This window comes from Labrus mixtus, chromosome 14, assembly GCF_963584025.1.
Source record: "Labrus mixtus chromosome 14, fLabMix1.1, whole genome shotgun sequence".
Taxonomy (NCBI): Eukaryota; Metazoa; Chordata; class Actinopteri; order Labriformes; family Labridae; genus Labrus; species Labrus mixtus.
The window spans coordinates 10,854,054-10,875,628 of NC_083625.1; the positions used below are offsets into that span (position 1 = coordinate 10,854,054).

Genomic DNA, 21,575 nt, shown 5'->3' on the forward strand with positions numbered 1-21,575 from the left:
ATCCTCAGAGCTGGACACACGTCCATTAATATGTTAAACGTTTATTATAGCGGTTAAATTCTTGTATTCATTTTTAATGTGGTGTTAATTCGAAAAATGATTAAGGGAACACTTCCTTTTAATTTGGTTCCAGTTGACTCTATTTTCGTTACTCGAGTTCACTTTCACAAATTCAAGTCAGCTGACCTCATTTGCTCCAGACTCTCTGCAGAGACGAGACTGTCGACCCTGTTGTTATCTCCTTATTTAACGGACACATCTGTATAATGTAATGCCGGCCACAGAAGGGAGAGAAAGAAAGTCCCGTTTTTACTCAGGCTCTCATTGGCTAGAGTAGCTTAGAAACAGTGAATGGAGGGTCCCGATTGGTCAAATGACGAGTCATTCAAAAGTTCAGCGTGAATTTTTGAATCAATTCATGGATCTTTATGGCTGTAATGTGTTTGGATTAAATCTTAGCTCTGTATTTGGATCATGAGGACTGTTGTTTAAGACTGTTTTTGTTGGAATACAGTATATTAACCGTAGCCTGCTGTTGACCTTCAGACAGTAAGAAAACTGAAACAGGAAGACGTGTTTGTTTTTCTGTGGTCTGACAGACGTGTGGATTGAAGCTGCTGTGCTGGTTGGATGTTGAAAAAGTTAACCTGGTCAGAGTCACAAGAACTGAAGCTTTCTAGCGATGTAGCATGAGTGATAGACAGAACAGCGGTTGTTAACATGATGGTGATAATGAGAAAACGAACAGACGGCCCCGCAGGTCAGGGGTCAGCACGCACCCGTGAAAACATTTGGAGTTTTCTAAGTCATTATGGCTTCTTAAGAACTCACATCTATTGAAATAACAAAAAGCCGATGTCTTTGTTGCTGTGTTGTTACCAGTTAATGTTCCTACTTAACTTCAGTGATATTGACCATAATTAGCTGGTTAACTGATATCGAAACCAACGTCTTTGTTAACGGATTAACAGAGTTGCGTTTTTTAATGATCTGTGCCCACCTCTGCACATCCTCTATTTTTGTTCACTACAGGCTATACACATGGCTACAATTCCAATAATAATAGAAGCAGTTAGATAAACCTGCTCAGCTACTTTCCAATTAACCCTATTTAGAAAGTGCTTCAAAATCTGATACAACAGATTGTAATACAAAAAAATCTGCATAATTTTCAAAACAGTGTTTGTCACCCCTCCCCCATCAGAGACATCAACTTTAAATCACAATGTAAATATTTTGGAGAATAACAAGATAGCTGTAATCTGCACTCAAGTATTTTATGTAATCATTTTCTTGGATGCGCTTTGACATTGTTTAACACACTGTAAACACCGATACAGGCATTTACAGTGACTATAGGTATTGGCTAACTTTATCACAGATATGCACTGATCATACTTTACTTATTCACTCGTCTAAAAGCATATAATTTGAGTGTCGTTGAATTATACTTGTAGTTCTCTTTCTTGCTGTCTCAAGCAAAGTGTGTTTTTATGGATTACATCAAGCATTATCACTCCACAGAGTGTCGAGCGGTGATGCACGCACATAATCCGGTAATTTCCAGTTGAGTGACCATCCTGTCTACGTTATACTGTATAACGTTTCGCCAAGTGTTTGATAACCGCATTTGAGGGATCAATGCAATAAATGTGTATCTATATCTATCTCTACAGATTGAACATAGATCTAAGAAAGATATCGGCCATATAGGTTGGTATTATATTTTTTCTCTCCCCAAACTCGATATCGGACCTAAAAATCCCATATTGATTGGGCCCTACTCATCAGTGGTGAAATCAGATGGTGTATAGGATTATACATTGTTTATGTTTAACAAGAGGTTTTAATCTTGTTAAATCTTGTTCCACATGTCAACATGTGGAAACAAATGTGACACGGGCAGCAGGGGTCTTGCACAGGAAACTGTTTCGCTCAGGTGTAAAGCTCACACCTCAACAATAAATTCAGACCATATTGCATTAGTATTTTTTTTACACAGATATTTGTGTATCTGGCCTCTACTTCTTAGCACGACAAAAGCTGTCTGTTCTGTGGTCTTAATACGTACATAAACTCTACACAAACAAAATGAGACAGATAATGATAATAATACAACACATACATTTGCAACTCTTGGAATAATATACGCTACAGACAAAAAAAAGGGGAACCAGCTGTCTTGTGTGTGACTCTGTATTGCTTTTAGAATAGGATAAGATTATTATGAAGCAGTCTGGGGCAGCAGGTCTGCTGTCTGACAATATGACTTGCTGGAATTGATTTTGAGGCCAAAATTCAATACTGAATTTCAAATAACAAACAAACAATTTTCTGCAGCTGTACTTGAGCTTTTATAAAACACACAAACATGGCCAAACACACACACACACACACACTGTCCATCAATGGCAGGCTGCCAAATCGCTCTGCTCTGACCTTCTTTTCCACCCCACAGCTGCTGCCAAATCTGAGTCCGTGTGTGTGTCTCTCTCTCTCTGTCTACCACACACACATGCATGCACGCACACACATTCACTCACTCACACACAGCTCTGGCAGCCTATCAGAGATGAGTATTTCTCGACCTGGGGGGCCAGTCTGGGTGCAATCCACCAGGGAAAATTTCACTTTGAATAAGAAGCTGCAGTAAATAGTCACACACATGGGTAAAATTACCACACACTAAACCTCTGCAACATGGGCTACTTTCAACTAATGGGTGGTTTATCACAGAAAAACACATTTAGACCCTCATCAGGGGTTTGTATCTGTCCGCTGCTGCTGCTTTCCCAACTTAAGTCCTTTAATGCAGCTGCCAGTAGAAATATGAGGACACAGAGCAGTCCTCCTAACCTAATCTGGACCTTTACACAGACATCTTTTGTTTTAACCCTGTGGGGGATCACAGAGAAGAGAGTGACTGTGAGGAAACACTGGGAGGACTGGACACCAGTTGGCTGTAAGGGCGAACTCACTGACCTCGTCATGGGCACTCACACAAACAAATAATGAGGGTAACTGCCAAACAGTGAAGGACTGTTGAAGAGTTTCCTTAAAATTAAATAGACATTTCTGAAAATAGTGTTGTCATGCCAACAACAAAGCAAAGAAGAAGGGATTGAGGTTAATGCAAAGGTTATGAAGACGAGATGACAAGGTAGCAGGAGAATCTGGACGACATGACAACAAACAGATAACAGTGCAGAAACACACGGCATCTGGCAGTTCAGCCATTTTTCCTCCTGTATAATAATTCAACTCATGCAAACAGTCAGACAGAATCAAACTACAGACACGCTTCTTGCAGGAACTTCACCCAAACACAATTCTGTAGTTTTCTTGTTAGTTTGGAGAAATGAGAAGTTGAAAGGTTGCAGTCTGCTTTAGGTCTTCGGCCTGCTTTAGGTCTACGGCCTGCTTTAGGTCTACGGCCTGCTTTAGGTCTACGGCCTGCTTTAGGTCTACGGCCTGCTTTAGGTCTACGGGCCTGCTTTAGGTCTACGGCCTGCTTTAGGTCTACGGGCCTGCTTTAGGTCTACGGCCTGCTTTAGGTCTACGGGCCTGCTTTAGGTCTACGGCCTGCTTTAGGTCTACAGCCTGCTTTAGACTTTAGGTCTTAGTTGTGTAAGTCGAACTTCTAGCAGCTGCTCAGACACAATAGTTCCCCAGTTTGGGGAATAGAATAGAATAGAATTACTTTATTGATCCCAAACTGGGAAATTGTGGCGTTACAGCAGCAGGTTATCCAACACACAATATGAGTAAAAAAACCCACAATGTTAGCAAATCTAAACATAATATAATATTAACTACAAAGTAAATAAATACTAAAAATATCAAAACTAAGAATGTGAATATATACAACCAGGATTTAACTAAGCATTACTAGTCTTAAATAGGAAGATTAATGAAAGTACATATACTTATCTATCCATCCATTTATAAATAACAGTAAGCAAGACAATGTATTAAGATGCTGAAATACAATGATTTTATATCTAGAAAAAAAAGACATTTTAAGTATTTTCGAAATGCATATCTGGGAATAGGCTGTTTCCAAGTGTTCAGGCACAAATTCCAATATAACAACTAACAATTTCTAACTTTATAACCACAATCCTGATGACATGGCCATATAATCCAGAGGCTTCTTACAACCTGTGATCAATTGACCAATCAGCAGTGTTGATGGTCTCTTACGACTCGATAATCATTCGCTGGTGGCTGTCACAACAAATGAACTGCATCACACCAGCTCAGTTTACACATCAAGCAAAGCAGTATCCAATTTTATTAAAAACAAAAATTAAATCTCACTCACTGGTAACTACAGCTGCTGCTCCTCCATTCAAAGCCTTTGTGTTTTTATCTTGAGAATATTACTAAGTGATCTACAATCAAGCAGTCTTTATCAGAGACGGTTAAATAAACATCTAATATAAAGTAGATTTATACATGCAACAAATAACTAAGAGATAATTTAATGTTACTTTACAAGCAACGCGCCTTGAAGCTCACAATAATGAGGCTCACAAAGAAAATGATTCCCAACGCTTAATGTGCTCTTTTTCTATATTGTGAATATACAGGACAGTGGTTTATGAATAGAAACACGCTTATTGTTATAATACATCGGCATGTCAAGGCCAGTGACTATGGTACAAACAGACTGCCTTGTTGCTGTAATGTTGACCACAGCTAATCTAGTTAGCCGCCGCTAGCTCGCTTAGCATAAGCGGGCTAACGTTACGAGCAGCAATCTCAGTGACAGAGGGCGGACAGATAGTAACGCTGCGATGAACAAAACACCGCCGGCTTACCACCGCTGTGTTGTTATCAACGTCCCGAAGCGAGGATTTACAAAGCCAGAGCAGCCGTGGGTTTGCTCGCCGAGCCTAAGCACCACGCAGTAGTGTTTCACTTAAGCTAACCATGTAGCGCCGCAGGACCAGGTCAAACCAACGCTGTGAATCCGACTCGGCTTGCCGAGAACACAGGCGAGCAAGGCGGGCTTGCGCTCCACTCTTACCGCTGGAAAAACATCGGCTCCTCCGCGGACAAATTCTGGGTTACACCGCTTTTCTTTTTTCTTTTTTTTTTTAACTGCAGAAGCGGGGGAAAAAAACTCCACTTCTCAATCAAAAACTATCAGCTTATTTGGGTATTTTTCTTACCTGTTACGGTGAATTGTGATCAATCGTGTCCTCCTCTGCAGCTCTCTTCCCCCTCCTAGCTCCAAAATGGCGCCAATATGTATAGATTCAGTGCCCATGGGTACAAAAGCATCAGTAAGTCTGTAGCGCCACCTATAGGGCGAGTCTATGTTTGTGTTTTACGGTAGATTCGCCTTCAGGGGATGCTCGTATTATGCAGTAACATCGTCCAAAATCATTACAAATTCCTCTTTTTCAACACTTGTAAATATTTAAACACACCGTTTCTTGACGGACTACAAATATATTGTAGGCTATACGATCGTTTCCTTGTCAAATACATGTTTAAAAATAATTATAGTATTTGAATGTCTTTTTTTTCTCTCGATGCTGCTCGGAATATTGAGCATAGCATGTTTGATAATTGCTATCTTTCTAAGAGTAAAATATCCTGATAAAAATGTTTCAATATTGTTACAAACAACAAGGTGAAAGCATGTTTTAATAATTTATTAAATTATTACTGCAGGTAGCTTCGTCGTCATAACTTGAAAACAACAATATTCCGAGTCACTTGAACGCACCAAAAGTGTTCAGACCAGGTTCTGACTTATTTTGTGAGACAATGAGTAAGTCAGAACCTGTCAGACATCAGTCAGTCAGACATAAAGTACACAATGCTCTCATAAATTAAATATTGATTTCTCTTCAGCTTAGAATACATTGAAATCGATTTAACTGCGTCTCAGTTTGACTCAATAACTTGTTCCCTTTAACATTACAGGTGTACTGACTTTGGACCATTCGGCCAGTAGATTTCCCTGATCTTAGACAACAAAATCATTTTTAAACCACTGCTAAGAATTTACCATACTGGCTTTCAGAACAAGAAACAGGAAACAGGAAGAATTTTACTCAAATAGGCAGCTGCTTACTCTGTTTGTCTATGATCTCTGGCAAAATGCTCTTCTGTAGACTTCTAAAAATGACTCTATTATTCTGCTCAATCCCACAGTATACGGTTTATAATATAATATAATAGCCTATGATATCATGTAATAACATTTAATATAATATAACATAATATAATATAGCCTAATGTAATATAATATCATGTGGTTGTAGATAAATCATTCTATAGGCTCTATTTTCGGGAGGCCTGTAGGTCAGGCCTCAACGCCCCTGTTATCAATCAAACAATCAATCGACAATTAGTCAGCTGTTTAAATCCCTGCAGGAGAAACTTGGACTGGTTTCCTGGCTCCAGGATGGAGGGGTTCCTGAGCACTTTCCCACCGTACCTTGCCTCAGGACTAGCCCAGGACTGCGGCTGGGCAAAGAGAGAGGGCCGCTTCATGACCCCCCAGGGCCTCAACTACCTGGAGCTCTGCAAGGCCATTCTGTGCCAGGTCAACCCGAGCCTACCTCCTCAGTTCAAGAAGGCAAACACCAAAGAGTGCGGCGTGCAGGTCAACGCCAAAGTAGACAAACTCGTGCAGTGCTCGCTGGGACCCAAAACGCTGTTCTGCCCGGAGGGCGATTCTAATACCCCCTCGAAGTCCCCGAAGAGCCCAAATGAGTTCAAACCGGACGAGAAGGCGCCGTGTATGACTCCGCCCGTCAGAAACCTTCGCTTCATGAGGCCCGTTTCCATTTATTCACCTGTGTTTGATCGCAGGAGCCTGCTGAAGACACTGGGCCGTGACCGAGGAGGAAGTGAAGGAGACACTGAAGACGCCGAGCAAGAGTCCGATAGGGAGGCTGAGACGGATCACAGCTGCGAGGACACTGCAAAGGACATCGAGACAACTTTCAACAGGTCTGCAAAGGGCTCAAAATTTCAGGTGGGCTTCCATGAAAATGACGAGCTCTTTTTTTTTTTGGATTTAAATCGACAAAAATGAGCCCATATGTAGCCTGCTTGGATCAGTTGTCATTATGATGTCTTTCGTGCAACATCTAAACATACCACCTTCTTTTCTTAGTTCCTTGAGCAGAGGTATGGCTTTTTCCACTGCAAGAAATGTAACATCCGGTGGGAGAGTGCTTATGTATGGTGCATCTCTGGAAGCAGTAAGGTAAGTGATCTGTTTTTCCATACTGAGAACTTATGTTGAATAACACACAATTTACTTTTATGTTGGGCAAAATAGAAAGACTTTCTGACCCCTTCTTCTTGTCAGGTGTACTACAAGCAGCTCTGCCGGAAGTGCCAGGTAGGGTTTAACCCCTACAGAGTGGAGTCCATCCTCTGCAAGGTACATTCACGGCCAAAAGTACAAACGTTGCAAGAGTTAACCACCTGAGCAGTGGTATAGCGGGGCCTGAAGAAGAGGGTCTACTCTTTTTATTTTTCTCTAATATCCTCCCAGCAGAGGATAAACTGCACAGAAGACTCTCTCTCGCTTATTTTGTTAACCTAAAAAAAAAACAGGCCTAATTGTATTTACACATTGACACTCAACTTCTGCTGCTTGACAACTTCAGGGAGCAGGGGAGGTTGTAAAATAAACAACCGCTAGTGTTCTCGGATGACTTTTTGTTGTAACAAGTTGCATGAAACATTGATTTTGCAGTTAAACAGTTATGTAGATACATTTTTAAACGCTCAGTATCACTGTAAAATGTATTCCCTGGTCCTTTTTTTTTCTTCTTTTTTTTTTGCCTCAAAAGAGAAAATTCCTGATTCATTTGTACCGTTTGAATCTTATGGTTGTCATGTGTAGCTCACAATCAGGGGATTTAGAAGTTGTTTACCATATGGAGACTGAAAAGTAACTGGTTATACTCTGAATGCCTGTGTATACCCTGCACCTCACTGCACCACAGTACAGCTTTGAACTTTCACATTTCTCCCCGTATGTCAGGGCTGCTCTCAGACTAACTGCAGCTGCGAGAAGAAGCAGAGGCACATTAACATGAAGAGGCCTCATCGCCAGGACCTGTGCTGTCGCTGCAAGGGCATGAGGCTGTCCTGTGACGCCACCTACAGCTTCAAATACATTGTCTAGGCAGCAGTGCACGATCGCTCTGGTCTGGAATCAATGGCTCATGAAGATCTGGCACTTTTCATTAGGGTCATGATGGCACAGATACTGTACCTGAGTGTTCATGAATGGAAGTTACTTCCTGTAATGCACTCAAAGGGATTTATTTATTCTCCTACCAGCGAGTAGCTGAATCTCTACCTGGTTTGTTTATTTGAAGTAACTTCTACATGAACTGCATTTGTTTCCAGAAAACTATTTTTTGTAAAAAAATATGAAATAAACAAAGCATCTTTAAAATGTTTAAAATTCTTATTGATTATATGAAGTTGCATTCAGTCATTTAAAACCTTGATATTTATCTATATTTAAAATTGCATTAATATTTAGAGCCCCGACAGCTACATTTGATTTGACCTGTGCTGCATAAAATTATAACTAAGTGTACAACCCTAAATAAATTAAACATATCACTGAAAAAGCACATAAAAATAATTTCATGTCTTTTACTTTGACACCAACTTGTACAGAGCATAAACTCAAACAACTTCACAAAGGCTGTAAAAGTATTTACAAGGTGAAAAGAACAACTACAGTCTGAATCTAAAAAGCTTTAAAAATGTGCAATTTCTTGTTTGGCATGCACAAAAACATTCTCCCACACACAGGAAAAAAAAAAAAACATACCCGCATGAGCTTAAAGCTCCCTTTTGTACCTCACACAAACGTATCTTTCAGATAAAATGATTTTTTTGTAAATAAATATTTAAAACACTCCATACAGTACACGGACGATGCATGCATGGCAGTTTGATTTGAAAGAACATCAATAAAAAAACCTAAGTCAAATGAGTGATTTGTAGCAGATCAGATATAAATAGGACAAAAGGGTATTTGTACAGCAAACAGCTTTCCGATGGGGGAAACGGTTACAAAAAGGGCCGACGACAGGAGGTGGTGAACTTCAGTAGTAGCACAGGTTTTGTTTTGAACATCAACAAAGAGCGCTGAATGTCAGCATTTCCCTTACGTGTAAGGTAACTACATACCACACACAAACATATGCTACAATGGTTGTGTGTCAATTACTAGTAACAGACACGGACAAAATATCTGAGTGTATACATGCACGGTTGTTTGGCATTTAAACATAAGGTCAGCTTGATACAGTGTGGGACAGAAATCTACAGTGTGTACATTTGCTAATGATGCTAACACTAGCCACAGAGGAGTGCACAGATAATGGCATGATTATTCTACCAATGTTTACAACAGTAGTCAGGAGACAAGCTGCTTCACTGATACAGAAATTTAAACAGAGCCAGGGTAGCACGAGGAATTGCACTCGAATATTCTGCATCTGCTCTGTGTCAATCAGTCTTTCAGTCAGTCTGCACAGGTCAGACTTTTTAGGGAGCATAAGGGACAGGAATACAGTAGAGAGCATTCAACTGGGTCATGCATTGCACAATTTCCTCCAAAGCATCTTAAACAGTAGACACAACAAGAGAGAAAATGTAATCCAGCCTTGGGCTTTCCCTTCCCAGGAAAAGCTGCAGCGCTCTTCTCTCTCACAGTAACAACAAAAAAAACGAACATAATCTCCTTTTGTTTTAAAAGCGAATACCAAAATTCCATTTAGTGCAATCGTGAAAAAACTCTACCAGTGACGTAACGTAGTGTCAGGAGTAGTTTTCTCTCTGAAACTACCATCAAACGATGTCCTCAAAGGGGGCAGCAACGAGTCAATCAAGTTCTATCAGGTTGTAAGTTTTTCAGGGAAGCAGGTCCAATCCGAGTTGAAAGCCTTCAAAAGGTCCTCAAGTGCAGTTCAGTTTATGCTGAGTGTTGAGCGTCAAGCATGACTGTGACCAGGAGTACAGCTAGATCCCAACATTAAGCTGTAAAGCAAAACAGGCGCTTGAATAGATACACATTTGATCATCTTTAATCAGCAGGCAGCCATCTGCAGTGTCCAACCGGTCAAGTGATTTATTCCGTCAAGCGTAAATTCAGTACGAAGTTTCTCAGATATTGTTGTCTCCTTTTTTTGTTTCAGGCTTTAAAATTCATAAACATTGAAGCTCTTTCTCTCATCTTCTGTTGAAAGTTTCAGTTCTCAGGTCTGGACATCTGACGGTTCAGTATTAAGGAGCCCCCCTGCTTTCAACAGAGGCAAGGCAGCATGTCCCACCTTCCCCAGGTAGCGAGATAAAGGTGTAGCAGAACCACCTAGGGAGCAGCAACATCCCCATGCTGCAGCCTCTCCTGGGTCAGCGGGACAGGAAGGAGGGGTGGGAGGAGGAGGAGGCAGGGGAGAGAGGAGGAGAGATGAAGACGGTGCAGGGCTGTGCGTTAAGACTGACTCGTGGTCTGAATGTAGTGCAGGAAACGGGGTTGGGTTTTTGTACGGAGGGCTGGGAAAATGGGGGAGATGTGAGCCTCTAGGGGGAAGGGGCAAAGTGTTTCTGTCAGACTGCATGAGCAGGGTGGGTTCTGAGGCCACAGTCGGTAGCATGTGAGACGTGAGGGATGATTTCAGGCGAGGTGAGCTGTGTGATGAATGTCCTCTGAAAGGATTATAGAGCTCAGTGTTTTCATCCAGATAACGCCTCCTCGGCTCTCTTGTGCGTGGCAGTGTAAAGTCAGGTCGGCCTGGTGTGTTTGAGCAGCTCTGCGATGAGAACAGGTCTGGGGGTTTGGCGAAATCGAGAAAAGTGCTAACAGAGTCTACAGAAGATGAGGATGAGGAGATCAGAGAAAGGTTTGGGTGTAAATCCTGTTCTAGTGTTGGTTGAGGCGGTAACCAGGTATCTGTCTGGAGCTGAGCAGTCGGGGCAGCAGACATACAGGAGGAGGGAGGGGCCAGGTGTGCGGGTGCTGGATCTCCTCTGTAAGAGCAGACTGAGACGGATGTGGGGATGGTTTTGGAAGTGTCAATGGTTGAAGTAAGGGCGGGGGAGGAAGGGGTGGGGGGCTCCTGAGGTCCTGTCAGAGGCTGGTCCCGGAGACGCTGGAGTCGGGGAGGTAGGTTGTGACGACCCGGTAACCCTGGGCGCGGCGGATCATGTCGCGGATCTCCCCGTTGAGCTCCAGCAGCTTGGAGCAGATCAGGCTGAGGTCCTGGCGGGATCCGACAAGGGCGATTGTTCCAGTCTGGCCCAGAGTCTGGTGCCGGAAGTAGACATTGAGCAGTGTCTGGACCTCGCTCTCTGAGCTCCCACCGAACACTCCACAAGGCCACTGCCTCCTGAAACAAGATACAAAGGAAGGTTTGATAGGTCAATTTGATGGGTGAACATGTGCAGAAGTATGTGAAGAAAATACAAGTCGGATGAGGATGTGCATTTTCAATGGATACAATCATACCTTGATATTTGACAATGTTCAAAAAGAGGGAAAATAAGGCTTGAAGAAACCTTGACAGGGTGATGCGGGACCCTCATGTGGAGGGTATAAAGAAATGAATAATTTCACACAAATATTGATTTGGTAAGGATTTTACTGATGTCACTTTTATATTATTCTTGTGCTAAAACAGAGTCTGCTATGTTCTTTATTTGGAATGCGACTTAGCAACTGTATCTAAATTGGCTTCTTAAAACTAGCCCCCTAAGCTGTTTCAGTAGATATTAAACTCAACAGTTCCTTTCAAAGGGAAGTGACACGAAGTGATCTGGACTGCAAGAAGCACCGCAAGACCTGCTGAGGTTTTCTGCACCGTAACTGTCAAAGTCTGTTGACATAAACCAGGCTATACAATGTTCTGTTCAGTGCTTACCTCATTTCTTTCATCTTCAAATGTGTTTATTTCTGTCTAACAGCTAGTTAGAGACCTGAGAGTGCACTTAAAGTATTTACCAAAGCAGTGTTATTAGCACCAAAACAACAGTCAAGATTTCAGCTATATAAAGCACCTGCTAGACTTAAAGCAATACATGAACTTCAACATGAATCTCACAGATGTAACCGACTTTTTTCTATTCCAAGACATTTCAGAGAGACAGAATACAACTTAATTGTGGGACATAAAAACAATCAATATTTAAGAGTATTTATATGTCAGCATAAATCTTGGATATTGATGATGATGTCATCTGGCAACCTGTATTTAGTGTAGAAAAGTTGCACACCTGCACTCCTGGATGTAACGCACAGCTTTGGTGAACTCGTGGTTCTTAAGGCACTCCAGTATGGCCTGCACAGCTGCCTCAGAGGTGGGGAAGCTGGGAACAACCACGGCTGCCACCTGGGTGGCGTGCGCATGGGTGTGGGCCAAGAGTTTGTGTTCCAGGTCACTGGCCACGGCCGCCTCTGCTACCTGCAGGCTCGTCTTCAGATCAGTGAGCTCCCGAGACATATTCAGTAGCTATTAAGGAAGGGAGGAAACCAGGAGGTGATTTAGTGTGTGTGGGTGTGTGTTTGAATCAAGTAATCAGTGAAGGAACATTTCACATAAGAAGCTTTGAGCTTTTTAAACATTTATCAAGTAATGGACCGTGATTGGGCAAAAAGGATCATCTGTTGCAGCGTTCCTGAGCATTTGCGTGTGGGGGACGGGGGTTTTTGGTGCATTTCCTTATTGCTTGGTTTCCGTTGTGAAGAATACTTGTCTGGGGTTATTTCTGTTTTTGTTTTGCTTGCAGTTGTACAGCTAACAAGCTGTTTTTTTTTCTTTCCTTTGTTGATTTAATTCAAATGATTTCTTTAGTGCTAACCCCATGCTGCTGTAATTTGGTCAGTCTGCAATATTGAGCATGCTAAACTATGTAAAGAGTTGTGTGAGAGAATTTTAAAAATTTGAACTGCTGAGTGCCTAAAGCAAACAGCAAGTATATTACTTGATTCATTTGTCATTTATATTACTTATATAAATGACACTGACTCCTACTTGTGTAGCCTCCAAATGTGTTTTAACATCCTGTCTTCGTTTGCCATTAGAGGAGGGGCAGACAGGTTATCATTCAGTATTGTACAGATATACAGAGTGTCCATTACATAGTTTGCCTACTAGTTAGCACTAACAATAACATTCTTTCATTATAAAATTGGTCACTTTTCTTTATTACCGACTCTAAATGATCCTTATTGAAAAGCCTTTTTATCAACACTGTAAATGATTTGTTGATGAATTATGATTTGGCTCACCTCAGGCACAGAGCTGATGGCATGAACCTGACCGATGAGTGAGCAGTAGGACTGGAAGAGTAGGAGAAGCTGGAAATGCAGCTTGTAGAGTCTCTGACAAAGCTCCAGTTGCTACAAGACATTAAATAACAAACAGGGTCAAAAACAACAGAAGCATGGATCAGATGGACATCGTAATCTAGTCTAGACACTCCATGCAGAAGTCAGACAGACACAATAACAGCTAGTTTAGTTGTCTAGTGCAAAGTAAATTAAGTAGTTTGTTTAAAAAAAATCTAAGGCAGCGAAGAGAAGAAACTTGTAAGACTTACTGCAAGAGACTCCATTTGCTAGACAGCGAGAGAGCATGTTAGGGCGTCAGAGTGAGGTGAGAGGAAGACAGAGCGTCAATCAAACACATGCACAGCACAGCATAAACCATGGCTATTCGCAGTCAGAATTAGTCAACAGTGTATAATAAACCCAGCTACTTTAAATCTATTTTTGTCCTTGATGCCTGTAGAGAAAGTCAGAAAGGCAAAAATAGAAAACACAGAAAACATGCAAGGAAAGCAAATGTATCAGAGTAAAAGAGGAGCAAAGAGGAACACATATGCAAAGCAGAAATGAAAAGTTACCCATCTGTTGAGTGAGTTCGACTTAAAGCTCTACATATCTGTTATTCTGGATATTTCTGGAGGAAATAACTTATATAAAAGCTGCCCGTACCTTCTCCTCCGAGTCACCCGGCTGGCAGGTAACCACGGTCTCACCGGGGCACCTGGGAAATGTGTCTTTACAGTTCCTCAGCCACTGAACATAAATAGGTAAGGTGACAAGAGAGGGGTTAGAGGTGCAAAAAGGGAACAAATGGTCAACAGTTTGTAAGATAAAAAGATACAATGAGATATTTATCAATAACGTGAAGAGGTTAGATTACCGATACGGCAGCATCTTCTTTGGTGTTGTAGGTATCCAAATACTCCTGCAGCTCCAGCGCAGAGAACTTCATCTTTTCAAGGAGACCATAGGACATGACCTGGACAGAAGAAGAGATGTGGAGGTTAAAAAATAAGAAAGCACATAAGACTTATGAAGCAGAAATCCAGTGTCCCACTGTTTGCAGACAAAAATGCTTTATTTTCCCCAAGTCAATTATAGAAACTATTCTTACCGTTTCAGCATCAATGTAGATTGTAGGACAGTCTGAGCATGTAGTCAACATCTGGGAGGACCTGAGGAACTTTGATCCGATGCCCCTTAAGCCCTCTCCAAGGTAAGTGGCAACATCAGTAGTCAGCAGGCAGAATTTACCCTGGATGTTCTAGGACAGACAGATTGAGGATTTATTGTACTATTTCACATACATTCATTTCAATTCTACTAGATATAAGAGTTTGCATAGAGATATAAAAGAGTATAAATACATTATAAATACACAGTTTAATGCCTTGTAAGTATGACTTCATGTCCTGTTATTTACCTTAAAAAGAGACGAGAAGACTTGAAAAGTGTGAACAGCACAGGATCCGTCCGAGTCGGTCACAAGCTGGTTGATGTGACATCGCCACGCATCCTCAGCATCGTCACACACTGTGGGCTGGAAGGCTGCCAAGATGGCGGAGAAAAATGGAGAGGGGGGAGGAGGAAAACCAAGGTCTTCCAAATCATCTACATCATCACGTAAGCTGTCGCCATGGAAATGGAAAAGAAAGGAATAAAAAGGAATAAAAAAAAAAGTTTGATACCTTCCCCCAAATAAATGATTTTCTATCAAAATCAAGTTACCAGATAGCTCATGGGATTATAAAGTGAACGCATCTGTGCCATTTAGATTTTACAGGCAGTATTTTTTTTTTTTTAAAGAAAATTCTGAATGAAAGAAATAAAACAAATGATCCATCCTAATTGTTCCTATTGCTGTAAACACAGATAGCAACAATACTACTTATTGTGTTCCGTTCCCTGAATCTTCTCTGTCACATTCACCTGGGCAGACAGTTTGGGTCGAGAAAGTCCAGCGGTGGTTGGCAGTAGTCTGGGTTGAGGCCATGGTCAAGATTGAGTGGCTGATCCTGAGGTTGCCCGGGCAACTCCAGGGTGAAACTCTCGCCTCCATCAGAGCCCTGAAGGAGCTCATTGGCGCTCAGTGACAGCTCGTCATCCTGAGCTTGAGTGTCCTCGTCATCACCACACACCCTCCCCTGAGGGGATAAAGACATTTGATTTCCATGAGGAGGATAAATCTACATGTGAAAAAGTGTATATTTTTGTTAAAGAGTATTATTCCTCACATGTATGCCTCTGAGATCATCGTGGAGCGCACCCTGGCCCGGTGTGGTGGCATTGAAGGATTGGGGGTCGGCAGAGGTGTCGTAAGATGTAGACAGAGAATCGGTGTGATTGGTTTCTTCTGATGGAGAAGGGTTAGTCTGGAACATGAAGGCAGAGCAGGAACATCTATCAATTCGATTGACTTTTGGGTCATTACAATATCAGACAGTTAATTTTTCAGGCTCCGGTGGATGTTAATGTGGTATCGATCCAACAGTTAGAGCTACGCACAAGCTGAGAGTGAGAGAGGCTTTGGCTAGTTGAAGACTCCTCTTCCTCTGAGGACTCGTCTGAGTCATGGGGGTCCTCGTGTCCCAAACTCGGGGTGCTGCCTGAGTGCTGGCTCTCCTCCAACAAGTCACCCAGCTCGGTGCTGTCCAGCGATCGTCGCCGCACACCCCAATTAAAGTTATCGACAGTCTCGCCCTACATAACACACACACACACACACACACACACACACACATATAGACATGGCAGACAAGGGCAGAGTTGAAGGAAGCAGTGAGAACAACATTTTTATTTTAACTTTCAAATTAATAATAGTTTGTCTAGGAGCGTCTGACAAGCACAAGATGCAAAATAAACTGTTAATCATGGCATGAAAATACGCTGAAAAGGCTGTTTGCATTCAAAGTCATCATGTTTTTTTCCCCCTGAAGACTTTGCAGTATAATTTGTCTTCATTACGGCACATAGCAATATAGTCAGAAATGTAGTTCTGCAACCAAGCTGTGAGAGCAAAATGAAGCACAATCATCCTTTGTTTTCTTCAGGTGAAACAAAGGAGCCAGCATCACCACAGCGCTGATAAAAAAGCAAATGTAAGTGGCTCAATGTGAGAGACCTTACCTGAAGCTCCTGGGCAGCGAGGGGAAGAGAGAGAGACACAGAGTTAGACAGAGAGAGAGACAACGAGGAGGGACAGAGAAATACATTTCAAATATATTGTAGTTAAAGAAAGACAGGTGGGAAATTAAACACACGTTAAAAGATTAAAAAAAAAAAAAAAAAAAACAGAAGGAAAGAGGCCAAAACTTTATCATGAAAGGGTTCCTAAGTAAAAATTAAGTTTAAAAAAGGAATCTTACCTCTCCATCTTCCAGCTCCACGTCCAGGAAGTCAAAGTCTCTGAAAACTCGAAACTGCTGCTCACTGGCAGTGTCATCCAGCGTGTCGTCTCTGGTTCCACCATCCTCTGATGACACGCCGCTCTCCCGCACTTCCATCATGTCCAAGTCGCCACAGGATGAGAAGATCACCTGATGAAAAGAAAAGGAAGGTTAACTTTCTTAGGAACAATAGAGGCGTTGTTGTCCATAAATGTTTGGGTAAGACTGGAGAACCTGTATGGGTACAAATTTAAGTTTTCACATGCCTGAGTTTCAGAGAAAATAAAAATATCCTCTAATAAAAGTGCCATGTGTAGATTGTTTTAGCGGTAAACAATCAGACAGTAAAAGCAGAATTTTGTAAATAAAAGATAAGAGGTCGCTTACAGAGGGGTTCTTAGTGAGTCCGACTTCTTGTCCACAAAGAGACAAAACATTCACCAGCTTCTCTCTGGTTCTTTTCTGTAAAAGGGAGACAGAAAGCGACAAAAGCACAGAATGAAACAAAGAAGACAGAAGCTCTACTAGACAAGAGATGTGTCCTGTTTCTTGGCTTGTTCATGTTACATTGCTTCAGTTTAAATCAGTTGTGCCAGTGCTTGTTTGAATTTTGCACTTACATATGAAAATCTAGCAGATTTGTTCTTGTTCTATCAAGTACAGCAAGCTGGGCAGGTATGAGCAAGTATGTCATCTTATTACATTAAGAAAAAAACACAACCCTAGTATGTGTTGTTTAAAAAAAATCTTGTGACAGTTTATTTGTGCTGTCATACAAAACAGCATTTAAAAAAGTCAAACCAAAAAGACTTTGGATAAGGGCTTTCAAAGAAAAAGAAAAAACATTGTGGGAGTCCACAGTGAGTCTACCTGAGAGGATTGTGGTCGCCTCCAGCTGACAGGCACCAGGATGGTGTTGGAGTTCGATCCGGAGGAGGTGGAGGAAGTACTGCGGGTTACAGCCATGGCTCTGGCCTTCCCCTCTCTACCGCCTGAACCCTGGAGCTCGTCGAAACGCCGACCAATCACTGGAGTCTATAAAGAAAACGAGGGCAACATGTTTCAAATGTTGTCCTCCCTATTCTCTGGAAAATGTTGAAAATGCTGAGGAAGCTTAAGAACAAAGTTGGTGTTGCATGCAGCTGCTTTCTCACCTCAGAGATGTCAAAGGTAAAGTCCAGTGTCTTTCCAGGCAGAGCTTTGGATGAACCGTCCCACACCCTGCTGACCTCTAGGTTTGACAGGTCACCCTGTGTGTGGCCGTACACCGGATGAACTAGGCTGGCGGAGCGTGATACCACCAGTTTCAAGATGTTTAAGGCATCCTTCCAGTGTACTGTCTATTGAATTCAAACACACAGTAAGTAAATCAGCAGTGCATACTTCATATCCCACAGTTAGACAGAGAGTACAAGTGGAAAAGCAGCAGCTCACACAAAGTACTCAAGGACAATTACCTGGACAAACTTTTCAATGGTCTTTGTAACGTCAGCGTTGAACTGTTTGACTTGAACAGATGTCATGTCCATGTGGCTGAGCAGACAGTAGATGATCTGTAGGAGAGACTGCTGCATGCTGGGAAGGCCCTTATCCAGAAGCTGAGAGATGAATAGAGACACGTAGTGAGCGTGTGTACGGCAACTTGAACCAAATCTTCCAAGAGAAATGCACCTATTACTAGCTGTCTTTGCTTCACCAAGAAAAACGATTCACTAAATCAAAACACGAACCCTAAAACTTAAAGTAAATCCTTCTCGCCAATGCAGGAGAAAAAACAACTAGGTAATCGTAGAAATAAGGTATATAATGCAGAGGTATAAGCACTTACCTCAGCCATATAGGTGACCATGTTGAGTGTGATGTCAGAGAAAGCCTCATGGAGGTAGCGGCAAACAACACTGACCCAGGAGAAAGGGTCCCGTGTGTATGAGCGTGTTTTATAAAGAGTCATCACATGGGCTAGATGGGACAGCTTTGTGTGCTTCTCCACCAAACACACCTGAGAGAGGGAGAGAGGGTTTTTAATTTCAGTGCATACTTGAATCTCGTACATTTATTCATGCCTAATTAAGCATGGTCTTCCCAAAATCAAATTAAATTAAAGAAAAGTAAGAACGTATAAGATCAATAGAAGAATTTAACATACCTGTGCAATCCTCTCGGCACTCTCCTTACAAAACTGATTTGGATGGCCAAAGTGCTGCACCAGGTGAGGCAGCAGGCACAGAACGTTCAGAGGGAAACCTGCACAGAGAGGAGAGATTGAACCTCAAAGCCATGCAATATGAAAAAAAAACAGAAAAAAAACACTGCAGCCTCAAAAATGCAAGATTACAACATCAGTGAAACAAAGTGCCTACCTATGGACTGTGAGCTGTCAACAACTGGCACACGGGAGACTGGTGTGAGCTGGCAGAAGAGCTGTAAGGTGAGGTCTGAAGTGGCCTGCGAGGTAAAACCCTTCAACAAAAGCTGCTGAATCCCAGAGAAGCCGCTCCACCTCAGCTGAGCCTGCAGCTTCTCGAGGCGTTCACGGTTCTCTGCTCTATCCAAAGGCACCTGGGAAGAAAAGGTTTAACTGAAACTCAAAAGCTGCTTTAGTTTTTGTGTCCACCTGAAATACATTCTGTGGTCTAATCTCAGATTTTTGTAGAGTACTGATTATTTAACCCCCTCAGATTAGTACATTTGATCTTGTTTACCTTTGACAGTAACTTGTGAACAAGGCGAAGTGACATCTGATATTCAAACTCAAAGTCTGACTCCATGAGCGACACTGCCACCCAGAACACTGTGGCCAGTATGGATGACGGATGGGAAATATGGGCTGGATCTGATAAAACACTGGGATCAATACGATTGGTCGATGATGTGCAGGACCCAGGGGTTCTTCCTGTTCTGGCGAGGCCATGACTGTTGCACGCCTGTAGATTGAAAAACAATATTGGATTGATCTACTGAGATTTTCTGGTGTTCACTTGCACCATCTGCTCTGGCGTTGATGTGCGAAGCCAAACAAGAATCTACTCGTCTTGCCTGTATGCGATCCAATGTTGCACTGCGAGGAGGATCACTTGCATGGTGGCCACTCTCGCCAAACTTTTTGGGGACTGAGTAGGACCGTTGGTGCCGTTGTGATGAAAGGCCGACAAATCCTGGTCCGGGGAAGTTCAATTGACCTGTGCTCTTTCTGTTCATTAGTTTGTCACTGGTCACAAAGTCTGGCGAGGAGGTCCTGAAAATGAAACGCAGTGAGAGTGAATACATTTGATTATGTTAAGATGTGAATTATAAGGTGTTCTTGTTTAAACATAAAGAATAGCTAGATTCAATCTTTTCCACATAAAGAGCAGAAATCCACCTGGTCAGAGCTGCCATAAGGTCGCTGTTTTTCAGACATTCTGCGAGATTCACCACCACTGACTCCAGCGTCAGCAGCACCTCCATCACATAGCCCTGCACACAAAGGTGTTGAATTTGACACATAGCACGTGAGCCCCAAAATGCATTCTTATCTGTCAATTTAAAAAGGATGTTTCTTTCTATCATTCTCCAGCTTTCTCTCACCTGCACTTCGTCGCCGTGTTCTCCCACCACCTCAACCAGGCGTGAGACCAGGTCAGCGACAGCGTGGTTGTTGATAGGCTGTTTGAGGGCTCTGAAGATTTGGAAAGAGCGCCCAGCGTAGTGACGCGAGGAGCTGCACAGGGCGGTCTGTAAAGCCACATCACTCAGCTGCTGCTCCAGGTGGAAGTCTGTATAAACAGGTGGGTGAAAAGATGAACACATGGAGTTAAGTCCAGAATGCAATATACTGTATGGACGGTTTTAGAGATGATTAATTTGGTGGCGCTAAATGACTTATTTAAAAATAAGATACAGATTTTCAGAAATTTCACATTGAGTTCATAAGGCCTTGATATTTTTATTATTTAGGGAAAATACAGTATGTAGAATTAATATTCAGTTTCTCACCTGACTTGGACTCCTTGAACACAGAGATGACGTGGCGTAGGAAGTTTGACAGCTGGTCCGTGCTCTTGGAGTTCGGGTTCTTTGGTGTGATGTCCTCGTGCACCCACAGCGGCCCAAACGCTCTGAGCAATGACAACACAGTACTCCAGGCACTGTATACCCACCACCAGTAGCACCACATACATGTTATACAAGCACTTGAAAATGTGCACCGTGCACACAGGGAGACTTTCATACACGTACACACAACACACACCTCCCAGGACATAACTACACACAGAACTGCACACAACATGGAGGTGCGTGTGCATACCTGGTGGAGAGAAACTCGATGAGTTTATTCGTCTTCTCGTCCGTCTCGCTGGGCATGTCGTCCAGGTCCTCTAGGTCGTCAGGTGTCACTAGGGGCAAATTTCCAACACTGCCTGCAGTGCTGCCCCCGCCCAGACTGGCAGAGGAGGAGTTTGAGGTGGAGCTGAGGCCCGAATCCACCACTGGAGAAGCCTGCCACTCTCTCAGAAAGTCAGGTGCATCTGAGAGAACACGATGATAGAGAAGCACTTTTTAAAATCTAGATTTCAATGGGATGATACAAGCTTTTGATTTACTCTAGATAATGACACATGGTTGATAAATGTGTAAGTAGTTGTTGAGTAACTTAATCTTACGTGACTGCTGGTACTCTGTGTGGTAGCTGGACTTGATGGTGAGGGTTTTGTTGTCACTGATCTCTCTGGTCAGCATCAAGACAGAGGCTATAACCTGTGAAAACAACACAAGGGCTCCTTCAGTGGCTCTTAAAGTTCAGCAGATTTATTTTTGATTGCGTAACTTTCCATTGTCACTGTGTTCAATGTGTTAATTTTGGCCAAAACAGCATATTT

General features: G+C 42.4%; 3 protein-coding genes across 4 annotated transcripts in view; 1 reads left to right on the plus strand and 2 right to left on the minus strand.

Annotated features, from left to right (window-relative positions):
* pds5b (PDS5 cohesin associated factor B) overlaps nt 1-5,284 on the minus strand; it is a 30,155-nt gene extending 24,871 nt beyond the window's left edge. Inside the window, exon 1 of the mRNA XM_061055013.1 lies at nt 5,178-5,284. The gene's annotated coding sequence lies outside the window, so the exon portion shown is untranslated. The remainder of the gene's footprint in view (nt 1-5,177) is intronic.
* Nucleotides 5,285-6,384: 1,100 nt separating this feature from the next.
* Nucleotides 6,385-8,452, plus strand: zar1l (zygote arrest 1-like). The gene is made up of 4 exons (XM_061055052.1): nt 6,385-7,000; nt 7,142-7,234; nt 7,340-7,414; nt 8,024-8,452. Exons 1-4 carry the CDS (start codon nt 6,425-6,427, stop codon nt 8,165-8,167), a joined length of 888 nt encoding a protein of 295 aa, XP_060911035.1. The 5' UTR covers nt 6,385-6,424; the 3' UTR covers nt 8,168-8,452.
* A 183-nt stretch (nt 8,453-8,635) lies between these two features.
* fryb (furry homolog b (Drosophila)) overlaps nt 8,636-21,575 on the minus strand; it is a 47,120-nt gene continuing 34,180 nt past the window's right edge. Inside the window, exons 41-67 of one of the 2 annotated variants that reach the window (XM_061055051.1) lie at nt 21,360-21,453; nt 21,005-21,224; nt 20,692-20,813; nt 20,284-20,471; nt 20,078-20,172; nt 19,753-19,951; nt 19,419-19,640; nt 19,077-19,275; nt 18,863-18,960; nt 18,545-18,715; nt 18,174-18,314; nt 17,871-18,056; nt 17,587-17,751; nt 17,104-17,178; nt 16,696-16,866; nt 16,457-16,465; nt 15,836-16,030; nt 15,565-15,702; nt 15,260-15,474; nt 14,754-14,958; nt 14,445-14,594; nt 14,211-14,309; nt 14,000-14,083; nt 13,603-13,620; nt 13,292-13,402; nt 12,277-12,512; nt 8,636-11,393 (exon numbers count right to left, since the gene is read on the minus strand). In XM_061055051.1, the coding sequence (XP_060911034.1) occupies nt 11,135-11,393; nt 12,277-12,512; nt 13,292-13,402; nt 13,603-13,620; nt 14,000-14,083; nt 14,211-14,309; nt 14,445-14,594; nt 14,754-14,958; nt 15,260-15,474; nt 15,565-15,702; nt 15,836-16,030; nt 16,457-16,465; nt 16,696-16,866; nt 17,104-17,178; nt 17,587-17,751; nt 17,871-18,056; nt 18,174-18,314; nt 18,545-18,715; nt 18,863-18,960; nt 19,077-19,275; nt 19,419-19,640; nt 19,753-19,951; nt 20,078-20,172; nt 20,284-20,471; nt 20,692-20,813; nt 21,005-21,224; nt 21,360-21,453 (4,065 nt within the window). In that variant the 3' untranslated portion in view covers nt 8,636-11,134. Of the gene's footprint in view, nt 11,394-12,276; nt 12,513-13,291; nt 13,403-13,602; nt 13,621-13,999; nt 14,084-14,210; nt 14,310-14,444; nt 14,595-14,753; nt 14,959-15,259; nt 15,475-15,564; nt 15,703-15,835; nt 16,031-16,456; nt 16,466-16,695; nt 16,867-17,103; nt 17,179-17,586; nt 17,752-17,870; nt 18,057-18,173; nt 18,315-18,544; nt 18,716-18,862; nt 18,961-19,076; nt 19,276-19,418; nt 19,641-19,752; nt 19,952-20,077; nt 20,173-20,283; nt 20,472-20,691; nt 20,844-21,004; nt 21,225-21,359; nt 21,454-21,575 lie in introns of both variants that reach the window. The other variant, XM_061055050.1, reaches the window with a different exon arrangement.